This window comes from Patiria miniata, unplaced genomic scaffold (assembly GCF_015706575.1).
Source record: "Patiria miniata isolate m_02_andy unplaced genomic scaffold, ASM1570657v1 HiC_scaffold_4, whole genome shotgun sequence".
Lineage (NCBI taxonomy): Eukaryota > Metazoa > Echinodermata > Asteroidea > Valvatida > Asterinidae > Patiria > Patiria miniata.
This window is the reverse complement of record NW_024037071.1, coordinates 2482891-2500044: the sequence shown is the minus strand read 5'-3', so window position 1 is coordinate 2500044 and position 17154 is coordinate 2482891. Positions and strand designations below refer to the sequence as shown.

Here is a 17154-nt window from a genome sequence, read left to right as displayed (position 1 = left end):
AAGGTAGTACACAACTTAAAATTGCACACATCTGCAAAATGTGTTCACTTTGTGCGATCCACGACAGGACTTTTATCTTACAACATCCAAAATAAGTCATTCTTTCATATCCAGATTTCCCCGTATACACACACAAATCATGCTGGATCAAAAGCATATTATTAAATAATTTAAAGTAACGTTTAAAAATCTGTAGTAGTGGGTTTAAGCTAGTTTCATTCCAAACAACTCGAAACTAAACCTGAATGTTAGACAGTTTCCTAAGAACAGAAAATGTATTAAGTATCAAAGAATTAGCACAAGTAAAATGCAGCATATTCGTTCCAAATTTGAATTTCAGAATATTGAACACTACACTTAATACACACGGTGTATATATGTACCACACAAAAAATCACAGGCCCCAAACTTCCTGAGAAGTGGGGGTATTTATTGTGTTAAAACCATTACTTTTACTGTTCCAGTTTAAAGGGAATAAACAACATTTGCTTTTGCTGTATTTTTCAGAAGTGGATGGATTTGGGGGGGGGGGGTAGTATTCTGTAGAAAATATTGTTACACTGACTCGTTTGAAGTTTTGTGGTTGTAGATGCTGGAAAAACCAAGAAAAGCAATCATGTTCCCTGTAATCTGGTTCCCCGACCCCACATAAGATGAAACTGAGCAATTCATAGACGTCTGGGAATTGTCAGGTCAGGGAACCAGCCTAGCTGGCTTGTATCCGTTCATAGGTGTACAATCGATTGCGAACAAAATGCGGAATAACCACAAAGGGTAAAGTGGGGGCAGTGTTTGAAAAAAAAACACGCCATTTTTATTCCAATGCTGGGCATACGACCATCGTTGGAAATTGATACAAAAATATCACTTTTCTTGAAAATGACAGCACACCAGGTGCCACAATTTTACAGGATGCTTTAGACCGTCATTCACTAACAGTCAAGTAAGGTTTTTCATAATAATGTAGAAGTTTGGTTTTTGATGTTTGCAAGTGTTGTAAATTCCCTTTAACTTCCCACATAATACACACTTTGAATAAAAGTTTACACGTAGCTTCATGTATGGGCTTGGTCTGCTTAAGTTACTAATATACATGTATGGTCAAAAATTTGAGGTATCCAAAAGAAGATTATATGTATGTGTACAAATTCAATCTGAACAGACGGGCAGTCCCCTATCACCACCTAAGTCGGACCCTGAGAAGTACATTTCCAAACTAAAGGGTAGTAATGATTCGACTGAAACCCTGTTACTGTTTCACTTCTCCAACATTTGACTGGCCAAAATATCAAGATGAGATCACCCCTTATCATACATTCTCTTTAAAGAGTTGAACTGTAGGAAGACATTCACGATAATTCCATCCATCTACACAGCGTCCGATTCCAATTCAAATTTTTTCAAGTGTCAAAGCCACCATTTCAATATCTGGTTTGGTCTCCAGACCCTCTCTGCACAGCAGCAAAGGTTTCTATTGAAGTTACCAAGTCCCAGAGTCTGTCGCGTCTTCCATCAGCGATACTGGGCCATGTTGGATTTGATTCGTTGCTTCATTGAGCCTAGGAGGCCTATGTGCTTCTCCCCGCATTTGATGACGCAGTCTTCCAATTCGTCCTTGAGTTTGTCCAACTGGGCTGGCGTTGCCGATGGCTGCAAGCGGTCTTTAATGTTGTCCTGACACTGCATGCCGCAGCGTTGTAGTCTGTCCTGCAAATTCAATGAGAATGAGAACTTTAATTGACACATGTAACACCACATTTGTCTTAGACTTTTTTGGGGTAAAACTTAGAGACTGTTGTCATTTTAATAACCAAATTAAGTCCATTACGACGGCCGGTAAATGTCCCGAATTGGTGTCGATCATCAGTTGTACACTTTACTCTCTGAAGCAGTAAGTATTACAGGCCCCACTGGGTCATGGAAGAATTACATCGTTAGTTTTACGTCACTAAAATGTCATTTTGGCATTTTAGGAAGCATTCCAAATGTGTCAAACTCAAACAATGTCCGGTAATTGATAGACACATCCAGTAATGTAGTAGTCCTGAGTCATTAAACAAATCTTGAGCTTGTATGTATTACAAAAAAAAAATCAATAATCTTGCTTAAATAAATGTAACTTTTCAAAGAGCACTTGGAGAAAATTAAGTTGAAATTTCAGATCACTCAAGCAATTATTTTTTACCAAGAGTCATCATTTGGAGATCTTTCAAATTTTGTTTAACAATAACAAAGTAACCCAATACCCTTCAAACAAAGACAATGACTATTAAACTAGTAGATTGCCAACATTTGGGTGGAATCTGCTTGTTACTTGGTAGAGTACCACTACCATACCATATTCCAAAACTTGTCAGTTCGAATCCCCGTCCAGTCAATAAGAACTTCAGGGATATTGATTAATTCTGCCATTTACACCCAACGAGGTAAGACGCATGCCAGTTCCTGTATGCAATTCTGAGTGATGACCTGGAGCAAAAGAATATACTTTGGAGTGTTCTTTGAACGTCTTTATTTTCTCTTGCTCAAATAAAAGCAATTTTTTAAAATAGTTTAGACTTTGTAATACCAGAAAATCATTCAACTCTGACTGCATGTAGTTCTGCGCTGACTGCAGAGGCTGAGAGCATCTTTCTATGCAGCTCTGTACCTCTGCCATACTTGCAGTGGGGTTTTCACAGCATTTGGCACTTTTGAGGTACATGTCTCTCTGAAAATAAAATAATCATAAGATAACTCGATTAACAAAACCACATGAAACACGCTGAAACAGAAAAAAAGTGTAAAGTCATTCTATTTCTAAAGTAACATGGTTAAACATAGCCCCATAAATGTGGCCTATTTACTGGACTGCCTCCGTAAACATAGGCCACACATCCACATGTACAAAAATCGTGTCGACTTTGCCAAATTTTGATTTTTACATTTAGGCTTAGTTTGTAGGATTTTTTTGCTTTAGCAGCATACTCGTCCTCTTTATAGGCTAGTCAGAAAGTGCTGCCTTTTTCAGATGTCTAATTTTTGTGAAATTTCATGTTGAAATTTTGATACGCAAACGTGTAAAAATGAATCTGGAAATTTCATTTTATGGGGCTAGGTTAAACAATACATGAACAAGAAATGATATATTGTTTATTCTTATGAAAACAAAATGATTCAGTTTTTGTCACTGTCTTGTGATTTGCCAAAACATGAATCAGGCTCAGTTTAAATTTTGAAAAGTGTTTAATTTTTATGACGTTTATTTTAGGCCCTATTTTAATATTTTAAAAATGCAGCCGTCGAAAATTTACAAATTAAGCTGTGCTGCTTTATTGTTTTCAGTGATGACCTCTTATGATAAAACTGTGTAAGAAAAGTATATTTATATTTTATAAACAGAGACTGAACCATTTTTACTGTAACCGCAAATGATTATGTAGTTTGTGTGAATATTTATCACGAAATAGATGCAATTAGGCGTATACAATGGCAAACTGCAATGCAGATTCTCCACACTACTGTTTAATAAATAATGACAAACAACGGCATTATAAAGCAACTGAACACCATGGTTATTTCTACAAATTTCCATCGGTACCTGCATAGGTCTGAATGTTTCCTGATCTAGCTGATTAACCATTGCAGTTACCGCTTCGTCCACTCGCTTTTTGCACGCTTGAACCGCAATAGACTCCGCCATCTTGGATACTATTTATAGAAAGGTCATTAGCCGGTCAAGTTGGGATAGGGTTCGTCATCAAAGGAGGGGTTGTGTTTAAAAAATCCTGACAGTTATAAATGATTACATCAGAAAAAAAATCAGGAGCAAATGGTGTAATTCAAACTGTGACCTATGCCTATGAAACTCGTAGGGGTTATAAGCACATGGCACCTGTTTTTGGATGCACACATTTCTAGTTCTACACCTCAGAACACAATTTTTTTCGGTTGGGGGGGGGGCAAAAATTCGGTCCTCCAAAAAGTGGGTCCAAACAAAGTTATGGCGTGGGGTTCGTGGCCCGCTTAAGGGCCCCGACAATGTTTGGATTCTAAGTGCCCTGTAGTGCGATCTGAGGCAATTTCTGACCACTCTAAAAAAAAAAATTGAAAAGATGGAAAGAGGGTCCCCCTCCCCCAATGAAATATTGAAATGAATATAAGTACACTGCCTTGAGTACACTTGCCCTTCCGGGGCGGGGGAACGCAACCCCCTCAACCCCCCCCCCCCCCCCCCCCCCCTTCCTGGCCCTCATCCAATGCACCCCAAAGTAGCCATGCACATCATCAATGAGACAAAAGAACACATCATTTTCAAAAACTTGACCAAAGAAATTGACCGCTACTCTGCCCTCAACATCAAATGCTGCAAACCCGGAAAATAGCAAAATGGGATCACTCAGATGGGATACAGCTTTTTTATTACTTTTCAAATATATCACAAAGGAAAACTGACTGGGTACATTATACAGAAATCATGTATCATTTTCCTTATGGCTGGTTTATTTGAAACATCCTCAAAAACTTTCAACCAATTAAAGTTAGGTATTCCCATTCGAACATGAGGATTGTTACATTAACAATTACTGAGCATTCAAATAACTATTTGATATCAATGCAATGGTTATTGAAATCAATACACTCTTAACAGACATGGAATTCATATCCGCCATGAAATTTTGTCATAAAGTACCTAAAATTCATTTCACACGAAAACCATGATGAAAACATTCATTATTTTACCCCCTTCAAATAATCGGATAGTCTGTTAACTGGTGTTCGAAAACTGCCTGCGTACAATACAATGGAGTTGTGTACACACGAATACCAATTGAGTATAATGTTACTTCCGCATATGTGGTTGTTTTCCAAACAGAACACGTGTTTGGTGTTTAGGTGTGCGCGCTCTAAGGTTTTTATTGTGACAATTTCCGCCTTGTGTTCCTGTTTGCAAGTGTTAGTCAAACAACATTGATGTTTCGACTATTCACACGTCTTAAACTGTTAAAACTGCAGCCAGAATTGTCTTGCGTTCGGGGAGGTTCCGCGAAATTAACGTGGAGAAATTGCCCGCGAATTTTGGACAGGACTGCAGCAAACAGGAACATGAGTGCAGCAGCATCGGCTGAGCTGATTGAGGTCGCCAAGAGAGCGGCGGCCTACGCCGCTGTGGATACCCACGTCAAGGTATGTGACTCGACTGTGTGTGCGAGACTTGAAGAATGTTTACAGCATGGTACAATTAAAGTATTAGGGAAATTGGGGAAAATATTGGCACACAATCAACAAACCTTTTTCATTGAAGAACGACTAATTCAAGCATTTTATGCTTTTCCTTTAAATATTTAGCCTAAATGTTTTTCCTCTTTCTTATAACTATCCTGCAAAACATGATTATCTGATTATTGCAATGGTAAATGACTCTGATTTGACACAAACAACTTACGGTGGAACCATGTGATTTTTCTGTTTTTGAGTCCTCGCTAGGACAGTGACATTTCATTTTAAGTCGACGTTTCAGGCAGTATACTCTGGCTATCTTCAAAAAGATGGTCAGAAGGAAAGATGGTCAGAGTGTACTTGTAGAAATGTTGAGTGGTGGTGTCACCAAATTCCTTTTGTTCATTCCCTCTGTCTGCAGGATAACTACCGCCTGGGTGTTGGCAGTGGATCAACTATCGTCTACGCGGTGGAAAGACTTGGTAAGAATTTACAAGAGAAGACCCCCCACCCAACCACCCCCAACCTGACCACCTCCCCCCCCCCCCCCCCCACCCAACCACCAACCCCCCCCCCCCTTCCAACTCCACCACCGCACCCCGATTTATTTTAGTGTGCCACTCTGCCAGTTTTTACCATTGGCACATGGAAAGTCAACCAGTTTAGGATGCCCCACCCATGCACGCAGGAGATTGTCAGATTTTGTCCCAAGGGTGGGAATTTGGTCACTTCAAAAAGATAACCCCCACCTTTTCGGTGGGGCAGCCCAGGGGTGGGTGGGGAAACATTTGATAGGTGCATGTAATAGTGAGCATCTACAAAAGGAATGTTGCATTATTTTTTCTTACTCTAATTATTAATCATCTGAATAACACTAATATAATCATCACTCGATTTGTCTAAGTTTTGCTCAATTGACCCAAAATCAATGGGGCATTTTTGCAAGGAGACCAGCTCCCCCCCCCCCCCCCCCCCCCAATCATCACTGCGCAAGACTGCATGGGTGAACCCTTGTTCTGTTGCAGTGCAAACTGGGCATCAAGTCATATAGGATCATTTGCATTTATCCCAAAAGTACCGAATTACTATAAAAAATTACCGAATTACTATCAATAATTACCGAAATACTATCAAAAAGCTTACATGAATTAAAGATCGTACTAGTACTAAACATCCCGTGGAATTATTCCGTCTGGCCTTCTGTCATTTGGAAGAAATCAAGAAACATAGATGATTTTTGGTTGTAGTTTCAAAAAGTGTAATATATACTGAGCTGAAACTTCAACAGGTTAGGTTATGCATTTTTTTTGGGGGGGGGAGTGGTGTTGTTATTGGCAATGAACAAAATGCATGAAAGCAAATGATCCTATATGCCTTTAAGTTATAGTTGCTGGGAAGGAGGAGGAATATAGTTTCATTTGTTAACCCGTGACCTATAGTGTACATATGTAGATACGTAGATTTATTTTGTGTGACCTTAGTTTTAGTTTATTTGGCCATATTGTTTTATGTACTTGAGTTTCCTTTTTGTTGGCATTTTACTGAATTGATTAAATTTGACTGGTTCTTGTTCTGTCTCTTGTTTTGCCTGGTATTCAGCACAGCGTGTCAAGGAAGAGAAGCTGTCAGTCCAGTGTGTGCCAACGTCATTCCAAGCCCGCCAGCTCATTGTCAATAACGGTCTGGTCCTGAGTGATCTGGAGAAAACACCTCAGGTAGGCCTATTTAGTAATAAGCAAGTTAGCGTGAGAACTGCGTTTAACCATAATTAAAGTATCTTTGCTCAAACCTGCATCAGTCGACCATAGTTGGACTAGTCTTGTCAACAGTTAAAGATAAGCTGGCAAGAGTGGGAGGCAACGGATGTTTAAGTGTCGCAGGGAGGTTATTGAAAGAATTAACTCCATGAGACGCAAATTTACGTTTTCCTGAGTTAGATTTGGATAACGAAGGAACTAGATTACCTTGAGAAACAGACCTGGTCTTGTATGAGTGGGTACTAGAAACAAAATGAAAACAGTTACAAAGTTGAGGAGGCTAGATGTTAAACTCTTATTACTAGAGTAGTTAAGTGAAGATCTCGTCTTTCACTTAAAGATTGCCATCTAGATTACGATTACGATTATTGCTTTTTCCTCTATCCCTTCAGTTGGATGTTGCCATCGATGGTGCGGATGAAGTCGACAGGGACCTGAACCTCATCAAAGGAGGCGGGTAAGTTACATGTAGCTCTTGAAAAGGATCAGACCACTGGTTTCCTCTTGCTTGTTAAAATCAAACAAATTTGTCTAATAAACAGGCATGCAAATTTTCCTCAGTTAAGCTAATTTTGTCTTTTTTCACTTCCCACTTACGCCATTAAAGGGAAGATACAACACTTGCAAACATCAAAAAACGAAATGATCAAATTATAACGAAATACCTTACTGGATTGTTAGGGAATGACAGTCCAAAGCATCTTGTAAAATTGTGGCTCCTGGTGTGCTGACATTTTCAAGTAAAATTGTATTTTTCCAACTCTGGTCGGCCGACCAGCGTTGGAGAAAACTGGCTTTTTTCATATTTAGTTATTCCGCATTTTCTTTGCAATGGATTTCAATGTACACACCTGTGAAGGGGTACAAGCCTGCTAGACCGATTCTCTGACCTTAATTCTCCAAAGTCTATAAATTGCTCCGTTTCATTTTAAGTGGGGTCAGGGAACCAGACTACAAGAACACGATTGGTTTTCTTGGTTTTTCCAGCATCTACAAGCCCAAAACGTGAAACAAGTCAGTTAAACAGTACATGCTATAACATACTATATCCCCCAAATCCATTTATTTCTCAAATTTACAGCAAAAGCAAATGTTGTACATTCCCTTTAAAAGAATTGGAAAAAAGCTTCATGGTATTGCTAAAAAGTAAAAATCTTCACTGAGATGAGCACAAAAGTTGCTCTAACTAAACTTTTTCCCCAATATCTTTCAATTCTAACAACCCTTGCTTTGACTTGCGCAGACAGGGCAAAAAGTCCAGCAATGAATTCAGCCCATGCATGAAAATTGTGTTTTGATAACTATATTGTGTCGTTCACGTTTACAGTGGCTGTCAGACACAAGAGAAGATAGTAGCAGCTAATGCCAAATATTTGGTCGTCATAGCAGATTACAGGTGAGGTATAAACAAACTTATGGGCTCCCTGCGCAAACAAGAGAGGGCGCTCTTCGACCACTTTTGAGAGCCCCATGGATGGGACACACTGCGTGTGCGTACTGGTTCGCGCACATGTGGTAGAACCCGTAGAATATCGAGAAGCAGAAAATATGGGTAGAGAATGAAGAACTTAAGGTGGGACAAGAATTTCCATGTGTAATTGGGTTTATGAGACACACAAGTAAATCAGTCAGTCTCGTCATCCAGTCACAAGCTATACAAAGCACTGGGACAAAAGCATTCATTGTTCATACCCTGTTACTTGTTGCCTTTCTTGTCATTGAATCATAATTTGATTTGTGTTGAACTTCATTAACCCTAACCCCAAGGCCCTTTTACCTAGGAACCATCCTCAATCCTCCAAAACTCCTGCAAAAATCCTCCAACTGCAGCCTTAATCCTCCAGAAATCATTATTTCTAGAATTTGTTCAGTGGAGGGGTGACCACTGCCTCAATCCTTCAAAATCCTTTAACAACCACTGCTTACTTCGTTAAGGCAGTGTCAATGGTATCTAGAAGCAGTGCGGATGACATCCACACAGCCTAAGACTTTGACACAGTGCATCCTCCAAAATCAACCGACTCATTTTTTACCAATCAGTGTCAATCCTCCAAAATCCTCCAAACTGCCTGGTTGATTTTGAAGGATTGAGGAGGGGTAGGGTTAAACTTGAGAAAGCCTCGACTACAACCGTTTGGTTAAACATTTTTCCCCATTTCTTGTTCATGGATAGGAAGAAGTCAAGTCACCTGGGTGAGCACTGGGATCGCGGCGTGCCTATCGAAGTCATTCCTCTAGCCTACAGACCCATCATGAACACTCTGGCTTTGCAGCTAGGTGGGGAGGCGGTGCTACGGATGGCTAAGAGTAAAGCTGTAAGTCTTTCACATCATCGGGAGCTGGTTAAACATTGTACTGTGTACGTTTTGTCTAAAATGCTCATGTGTATTTCAGAGTATTTAATGTTGTTGTTTGTTGTAACAAATGTATCCCGAAAAATGAACTGAAATGAAATGAAATGAAACTAGGTGTCTGTGTTGATGAAACAGTATACAAATATACTCAGTTTTGAGGGTGGATAGTTGATGTTAGAGTCCCCGAGGTATTGGAAGTTGATAAACTTCGCATCGGGAAGTACTTTGATGACCTCCAATTCGCTCTTTTTACGCTCCGCCATAGGCATGCAGAGCCTCGATCTGGCATGTTTACACAATGAAAATTGCCGGTTTTTGTGATCTGAACCCCGACACGGGAATCACTGAACCGGCTATTTTCATTGTGTGAACTTGCCAGATCGAGGCTGTGTATGCCTATGGCGGAAGCGTGAAAAGAGCGAGTACCGAGGGGAGCTAATATTAAATGTTGTATTTGTTTGACTATGAGCTCCGTGCGCTACCAAAAGAGGGCGCCCCTTTCACCTAACAACGACGTTCCATGGGCGGGACATTTCGCTGGTTGACGCGCACCGTTCCTTGTGTGTGACGCACGTACACCAGGGGATTTGTACTATTTACACGCAGTGGCCGCGCTTCGCGGCAAACGAATTGCAGTCAGGCAAGATGGCGTCGGTTGGTCACCCCCAACTGTACTTCCTTTGCCGGTGAGGGGGTGCTTGTGAACAGAGCGGATACCTCATACATATTCAACACAATTTTGTCGAGTTTTGCATCAGTTATCTCAGCGCTATGTTGTGTGCCGCCAACTTCTCGTGAAGCTAGGGCAATATTTACACACTAGCCCAGTGCAGTAGTTCCACAATTGCAGGAGTAAAGCTCATACTTGGTAGAGTATCGCATGGGTAACCCATGTGAGTCGACTGTGCATGCGTATTTACCCTGTGCGTTGATCCTCAGGAAACAGGAAAAACTAGCGTTTGACCGTTAATGGCGAATGGACCAATAAAATTCGGCTCTCAGTCATGAATAAGTATGGATATAGCAAAAACAAGATCTGCATTAACGATAACATTGTTAGTTGCAGGACATGTGAACGGGCTTCCTGATCCACAATAATAAACATGTTCATTATTTAGGATGCAAATGCAAGACCTGTTTGTGTTATTCAAACCTAATTTACACGTTTCAGGGTCCTGTGGTGACAGACAATGGGAACTTCATCCTGGACTGGAAATTCAAGGCGGTCCCCGAGAGCTGGGAGGCCGTCAATCAGCAAATCAAGATGATACCTGGTAAGATGATTCCTTCTGGCGTGCTGTCATTTTGAAGAAACCAATCACAGATGGCCATTTCCAAAGATGTGTTGATTGACCCTTTTTTGGAAATTGCTGTTAGTGGTTGGTTTGTAATGCAACAAATCCGTGTATGGGTGCATGCAAGTGTTGACACAGTGCACACGGGCGTGGGTGCTACTATTCGTCAGTTCAGTGCATGGCATCGCATTGCTGCAATCGGCTGAATGAGAACATGTCCTGGACACCGATTGTAGGCGCAATTCAAAACGTGACTCGGCAACTTTTGAATTGAAATTGAGATCCTAGCATATTGTATTTGGTATATACAGCATTCAAAGAGCTAAAACTTCATCAGTTTAGTTGTTAAAGACCCGTCTTAAGATTTTGAACACTTCACTTTCATTTTGTTGCTTCAAAAAAAAATTGCACAAATGACAAATGATCTACCCTGCCTTAAAGACTATCTACTCAAATAGCGTGTATTTCAAAAATGCACTTTTCTTTTTTAATTTGTCACTAGGTGTGGTTGAAACGGGTCTGTTTATCAAGATGACTAGGCAGGTGTATTTTGGCATGGAGGATGGCAGTATACAGAGTATCTGCAGATGATCAGTAACGGACCAAGATTCTACTTCGGAAGAAGTAACTTAGTTCAACCAGGGTTGAATACAATGCAGGGCTGTCCAGTGCACGTTGCATAATACCTTTGGAAATTTTAGTCAATGACATTTTCATTTTTATTTTGATCAATATGTTGTGATCACAGAACCCTATGAGGGTAGTGTTGACATTTGAATTTCAACACTTTTTTCAAGTTTGAAATAGTACGGAGTGCTCTTTAGGAGGCAGGTTTTACCTGCTTTATATTTTATTTATTTGTACAATTTTACAAAGCACATACAGGTTCTCTACATGACACAAATATTTACTGTTAAAACAGCTTGTAGATTAAGTCATGCATGAAGATTTCCATGTTATAATCACAAATGTTTTTGCTTTTACAGTTGGGTCATACGAACGCAAATGATGTTATTAATGGTGAGATTCATTGTGGTTTAACAAATTATATGTCACTCAGCAATGTACATTGTAAGTGGAAAGAAAGGGTACAGTCAATGTACTGTGTCAATAACCCCTTACATTCCCAAAATGGTGTAAATTGGCCGAATTTTGATAACAATGCAAGGCTAACCCCTTACATTTGTTAATTTCCAGAAAACTTCAAATTTTTCCCAAGTTGGAAAACAAATGCAAGGCTAAACCCTTACATTTGTTTATTTTCCAGAAAAAGTCAAATTTTACCAAATTTTGACAAAAATGCAAGGCTTACCCCCTTACATTTAATAATTTCTACAAAAAGTGAAAATTTGCGCTTTTTTTGATTAAAATGCAAGGCTAACCCCTTACATTTTTTAATTTCCAGGAAAAAGGCAAATTTTGCCCTTTTAAGACAAAAATGCAAGGCTAACCCCTTAGATTTTTTAATTTCCAGAAAGAGTCAAATTTCACCCTATTTTGATAAAAATGCAAGGCTAACACCTTACAATTTCTATTTTCCAGAAAAAGGCAAATTTTTCCCTTTTTAGATAAAAATGCAAGGCTAACCCCTTACATTTTTTATTTTCCAGAAAAAAGTCAAATTTTTCCCAATTTGACAAAAAGCAAGGCTTACCCCTTACATTTTATAATTTTTAGAAAAAGTCAAATATTGCCCAATTTTGATAAAAATGCAAAGGCTAACCCCTTACATTTAATAATTTCTACAAAAAGTGAAATTTTGCCCAATTTTGATAAAAATGCAAGGCTTACCCCTTACATTTTTTATTTTCCAGAAAACGTCAAATTTTGCCCAATTTGACAAAAATGCAAGGCTTACCCCTTACATTTAATAATTTCTACAAATAGTGAAATTTTGCCCAATTATGATAAAAATGCAAGGCTAACCCCTTACATTTTTTATTTTCCAGAAAACGTCAAATTTTGCCCAATTTTGATAAAAATGCAAGGCTAACCCCTTACATTTTTTATTTTCCAGAAAACATCAAATTTTGCCCAATTATGATAAAAATGCAAGGCTAACCCCTTACATTTGTTTATTTCCAGAAAACATCAAATTTTGCCCAATTTTGATAAAAATGCAAGGCTAAACCCTTACATTTGTTTATTTCCAGAAAACATCAAATTTTGCCCAATTTTGATAAAAATGCAAGGCTAACCCCTTACATTTGTTTATTTCCAGAAAACATCAAAATTTGCCCAATTTTGATAAAAATGCAAGGCTAACCCCTTACATGTTTTATTTTCCAGAAAACGTCAAATTTTGCCAAATTTTGATAAAAATGCAAGGCTAACCCCTTACATTTTTTATTTTCCAGAAAACGTCAAATTTTGCCCAATTTTGATAAAAATGCAAGGCTAACCCCTTACATTTAATAATTTCTACAAAACGTCAAATTTTGCCCAATTTTGATAAAAATGCAAGGCTAACCCCTACATTTTTTTATTTTCCAGAAAACGTCAAATTTTGCCCAATTTTGATAAAAATGCAAGGCTAACCCCTTACATTTGTTTATTTCCAGAAAACATCAAATTTTGCCCAATTTTGATAAAAATGCAAGGCTAACCCCTTATATTTTTTATTTTCCAGAAAACGTCAAATTTTTCCCAAGTTGGAAAACAAATGCAAGGCTAAACCCTTACATTTGTTTATTTTCCAGAAAAAGTCAAATTTTACCAAATTTTGACAAAAATGCAAGGCTTACCCCCTTACATTTAATAATTTCTACAAAAAGTGAAAATTTGCGCTTTTTTTGATTAAAATGCAAGGCTAACCCCTTACATTTTTTAATTTCCAGGAAAAAGGCAAATTTTGCCCTTTTAAGACAAAAATGCAAGGCTAACCCCTTAGATTTTTTAATTTCCAGAAAGAGTCAAATTTCACCCTATTTTGATAAAAATGCAAGGCTAACACCTTACAATTTCTATTTTCCAGAAAAAGGCAAATTTTTCCCTTTTTAGATAAAAATGCAAGGCTAACCCCTTACATTTTTTATTTTCCAGAAAAAAGTCAAATTTTTCCCAATTTGACAAAAAGCAAGGCTTACCCCTTACATTTTATAATTTTTAGAAAAAGTCAAATATTGCCCAATTTTGATAAAAATGCAAAGGCTAACCCCTTACATTTAATAATTTCTACAAAAAGTGAAATTTTGCCCAATTTTGATAAAAATGCAAGGCTTACCCCTTACATTTTTTATTTTCCAGAAAACGTCGAATTTTGCCCAATTTGACAAAAATGCAAGGCTTACCCCTTACATTTAATAATTTCTACAAATAGTGAAATTTTGCCCAATTATGATAAAAATGCAAGGCTAACCCCTTACATTTTTTATTTTCCAGAAAACGTCAAATTTTGCCCAATTTTGATAAAAATGCAAGGCTAACCCCTTACATTTTTTATTTTCCAGAAAACATCAAATTTTGCCCAATTATGATAAAAATGCAAGGCTAACCCCTTACATTTGTTTATTTCCAGAAAACATCAAATTTTGCCCAATTTTGATAAAAATGCAAGGCTAAACCCTTACATTTGTTTATTTCCAGAAAACATCAAATTTTGCCCAATTTTGATAAAAATGCAAGGCTAACCCCTTACATTTGTTTATTTCCAGAAAACATCAAAATTTGCCCAATTTTGATAAAAATGCAAGGCTAACCCCTTACATGTTTTATTTTCCAGAAAACGTCAAATTTTGCCAAATTTTGATAAAAATGCAAGGCTAACCCCTTACATTTTTTATTTTCCAGAAAACGTCAAATTTTGCCCAATTTTGATAAAAATGCAAGGCTAACCCCTTACATTTAATAATTTCTACAAAACGTCAAATTTTGCCCAATTTTGATAAAAATGCAAGGCTAACCCCTTACATTTTTTTATTTTCCAGAAAACGTCAAATTTTGCCCAATTTTGATAAAAATGCAAGGCTAACCCCTTACATTTGTTTATTTCCAGAAAACATCAAATTTTGCCCAATTTTGATAAAAATGCAAGGCTAACCCCTTATATTTTTTATTTTCCAGAAAACGTCAAATTTTGCCCGATTTTGATAAAAATGCAAGGCTAACCCCTTACATTTTTTATTTTTCAGAAAACGTCAAATTTTGCCCGATTTTGATAAAAATGCAAGGCTAACCCCTTACATTTTTTATTTTCCAGAAAACGTCAAATTTTGCCCAATTTTGATAAAAATGCAAGGCTAACCCCTTAATTTTTTTTCCCCAGAAAACGTCAAATTTTGCCCAATTTTGATAAAAATGCAAGGCTAACCCCTTACATTTTTTATTTTCCAGAAAACATCAAATTTTTTCCCAATTTTGATAAAAATGCAAGGCTAACCCCTTACATTTTTTATTTTCCAGAAAACGTCAAATTTTGCCCAATTTTGATAAAAATGCAAGGCTAACCCCTTACATTTAATAATTTCTACAAAAAGTCAAATTTTGCCCAATTTTGATAAAAATGCAAGGCTAACCCCTTACATTTTTTTTTTTTCCAGAAAACGTCAAATTTTGCCCAATTTTGATAAAAATGCAAGGCTAACCCCTTACATTTTTTTATTTCCAGAAAACATCAAATTTTGCCCAATTTTGATAAAAATGCAAGGCTAAACCCTTACATTTGTTTATTTCCAGAAAACATCAAATTTTGCCCAATTTTGATAAAAATGCAAGGCTAACCCCTTACATTTGTTTATTTCCAGAAAACATCAAAATTTGCCCAATTTTGATAAAAATGCAAGGCTAACCCCTTACATGTTTTATTTTCCAGAAAACGTCAAATTTTGCCAAATTTTGATAAAAATGCAAGGCTAACCCCTAACATTTTTTATTTTCCAGAAAACGTCAAATTTTGCCCAATTTTGATTAAAATGCAAGGCTAACCCCTTACATTTAATAATTTCTACAAAAAGTCAAATTTTGCCCAATTTTGATAAAAATGCAAGGCTAACCCCTTACATTTTTTTATTTTCCAGAAAACGTCAAATTTTGCCAAATTTTGATAAAAATGCAAGGCTAACCCCTTACATTTGTTTATTTCCAGAAAACATCAAATTTTGCCCAATTTTGATAAAAATGAAAGGCTAACCCCTTACATTTGTTTATTTCCAGAAAACATCAAATTTGCCCAATTTTGATAAAAATGCAAGGCTTACCCCTTACTCTTTTTTTCCCCAGAAAACATCAAATTTTGCCCAATTTTGATAAAAATGCAAGGCTAACCCCTTACATTTTTTATTTTCCAGAAAACGTCAAATTTTGCCCAATTTTGATAAAAATGCAAGGCTAACCCCTTACTTTTTTTTTCCCCAGAAAACGTCAAATTTTGCCCAATTTTGATAAAAATGCAAGGCTAACCCCTTAATTTTCTTTTCCCCAGAAAACGTCAAATTTTGCCCAATTTTGATAAAAATGCAAGGCTAACCCCTTACATTTTTTATTTTCCAGAAAACATCAAATTTTTTCCCAATTTTGATAAAAATGCAAGGCTAACCCCTTACATTTTTTATTTTCCAGAAAACGTCAAATTTTGCCCAATTTTGATAAAAATGCAAGGCTAACCCCTTACATTTAATAATTTCTACAAAAAGTCAAATTTTGCTCAATTTTGATAAAAATGCAAGGCTAACCCCTTACATTTTTTTTTTTTTCCAGAAAACGTCAAATTTTGCCCAATTTTGATAAAAATGCAAGGCTAACCCCTTACATTTGTTTATTTCCAGAAAACATCAAATTTTGCCCAATTTTGATAAAAATGCAAGGCTAACCCCTTACATTTGTTTATTTCCAGAAAACATCAAATTTTGCCCAATTTTGATAAAAATGCAAGGCTAACCCCTTACATTTGTTTATTTCCAGAAAACATCAAATTTGCCCAATTTTGATAAAAATGCAAGGCTAACCCCTTACATTTTTTATTTTCCAGAAAACGTCAAATTTTGCCCGATTTTGATAAAAATGCAAGGCTAACCCCTTACATTTTTTTATTTTTCAGAAAACGTCAAATTTTGCCCGATTTTGATAAAAATGCAAGGCTTACCCCTTACATTTGTTTATTTCCAGAAAACGTCAAATTTTGCCCAATTTTGATAAAAATGCAAGGCTAACCCCTTACATTTTTTATTTTCCAGAAAACGTCAAATTTTGCCCAATTTTGATAAAAATGCAAGGCTTACCCCTTACTCTTTTTTTCCCCAGAAAACATCAAATTTTGCCCAATTTTGATAAAAATGCAAGGCTAACCCCTTACATTTTTTATTTTCCAGAAAACGTCAAATTTTGCCCAATTTTGATAAAAATGCAAGGCTAACCCCTTACTTTTTTTTTCCCCAGAAAACGTCAAATTTTGCCCAATTTTGATAAAAATGCAAGGCTAACCCCTTACATTTTTATTTTCCAGAAAACGTCAAATTTTGCCCGATTCTGATAAAAATGCAAGGCTAACCCCTTACATTTGTTTATTTTCCAGAAAACGTCAAATTTTACCCAATTTTGATAAAAATGCAAGGC

At 37.0% G+C, this 17154-nt stretch overlaps 2 protein-coding genes across 2 annotated transcripts; one reads left to right on the top strand and one right to left on the bottom strand.

Moving 5' to 3' along the window:
• Positions 1-981: 981 nt before the first annotated feature.
• Positions 982-3714, bottom strand: LOC119740139 (protein FAM136A-like). The gene is made up of 3 exons (XM_038215349.1): positions 3581-3714; positions 2570-2710; positions 982-1707 (listed from the first exon to the last, which is right to left on the bottom strand). The coding sequence occupies exons 1-3, from the start codon at positions 3680-3682 to the stop codon at positions 1513-1515; spliced, it is 438 nt and encodes a 145-aa protein (XP_038071277.1). The 5' UTR covers positions 3683-3714; the 3' UTR covers positions 982-1512.
• A 1151-nt stretch (positions 3715-4865) lies between these two features.
• Positions 4866-11790, top strand: LOC119740182 (ribose-5-phosphate isomerase-like). The gene is made up of 8 exons (XM_038215401.1): positions 4866-5166; positions 5621-5681; positions 6799-6914; positions 7349-7413; positions 8284-8352; positions 9130-9271; positions 10482-10584; positions 11108-11790. The coding sequence occupies exons 1-8, from the start codon at positions 4954-4956 to the stop codon at positions 11194-11196; spliced, it is 858 nt and encodes a 285-aa protein (XP_038071329.1). The 5' UTR covers positions 4866-4953; the 3' UTR covers positions 11197-11790.
• The last annotated feature ends 5364 nt before the right edge of the window (positions 11791-17154 follow it).

Bases quoted from the DNA above. Each gene is read 5' to 3' on its own strand.
- LOC119740139 (XM_038215349.1), bottom strand. From the start codon at position 3,682: ATGGCGGAGTCTATTGCGGTTCAAGCGTGCAAAAAGCGAGTGGACGAA. The intron at 2,711-3,580 runs GTACCGATGGAA...TTTTATTTTCAG, and splicing joins AAACATTCAGACCTATGCAG to AGAGACATGTACCTCAAAAG. The intron at 1,708-2,569 runs GTATTACAAAGT...TTGAATTTGCAG, and splicing joins CAGAGTTGAATGATTTTCTG to GACAGACTACAACGCTGCGG.
- LOC119740182 (XM_038215401.1), top strand. From the start codon at position 4,954: ATGTTTCGACTATTCACACGTCTTAAACTGTTAAAACTGCAGCCAGAA. The intron at 7,414-8,283 runs GTAAGTTACATG...TCACGTTTACAG, and splicing joins AACCTCATCAAAGGAGGCGG to TGGCTGTCAGACACAAGAGA. The intron at 9,272-10,481 runs GTAAGTCTTTCA...TACACGTTTCAG, and splicing joins GGATGGCTAAGAGTAAAGCT to GGTCCTGTGGTGACAGACAA.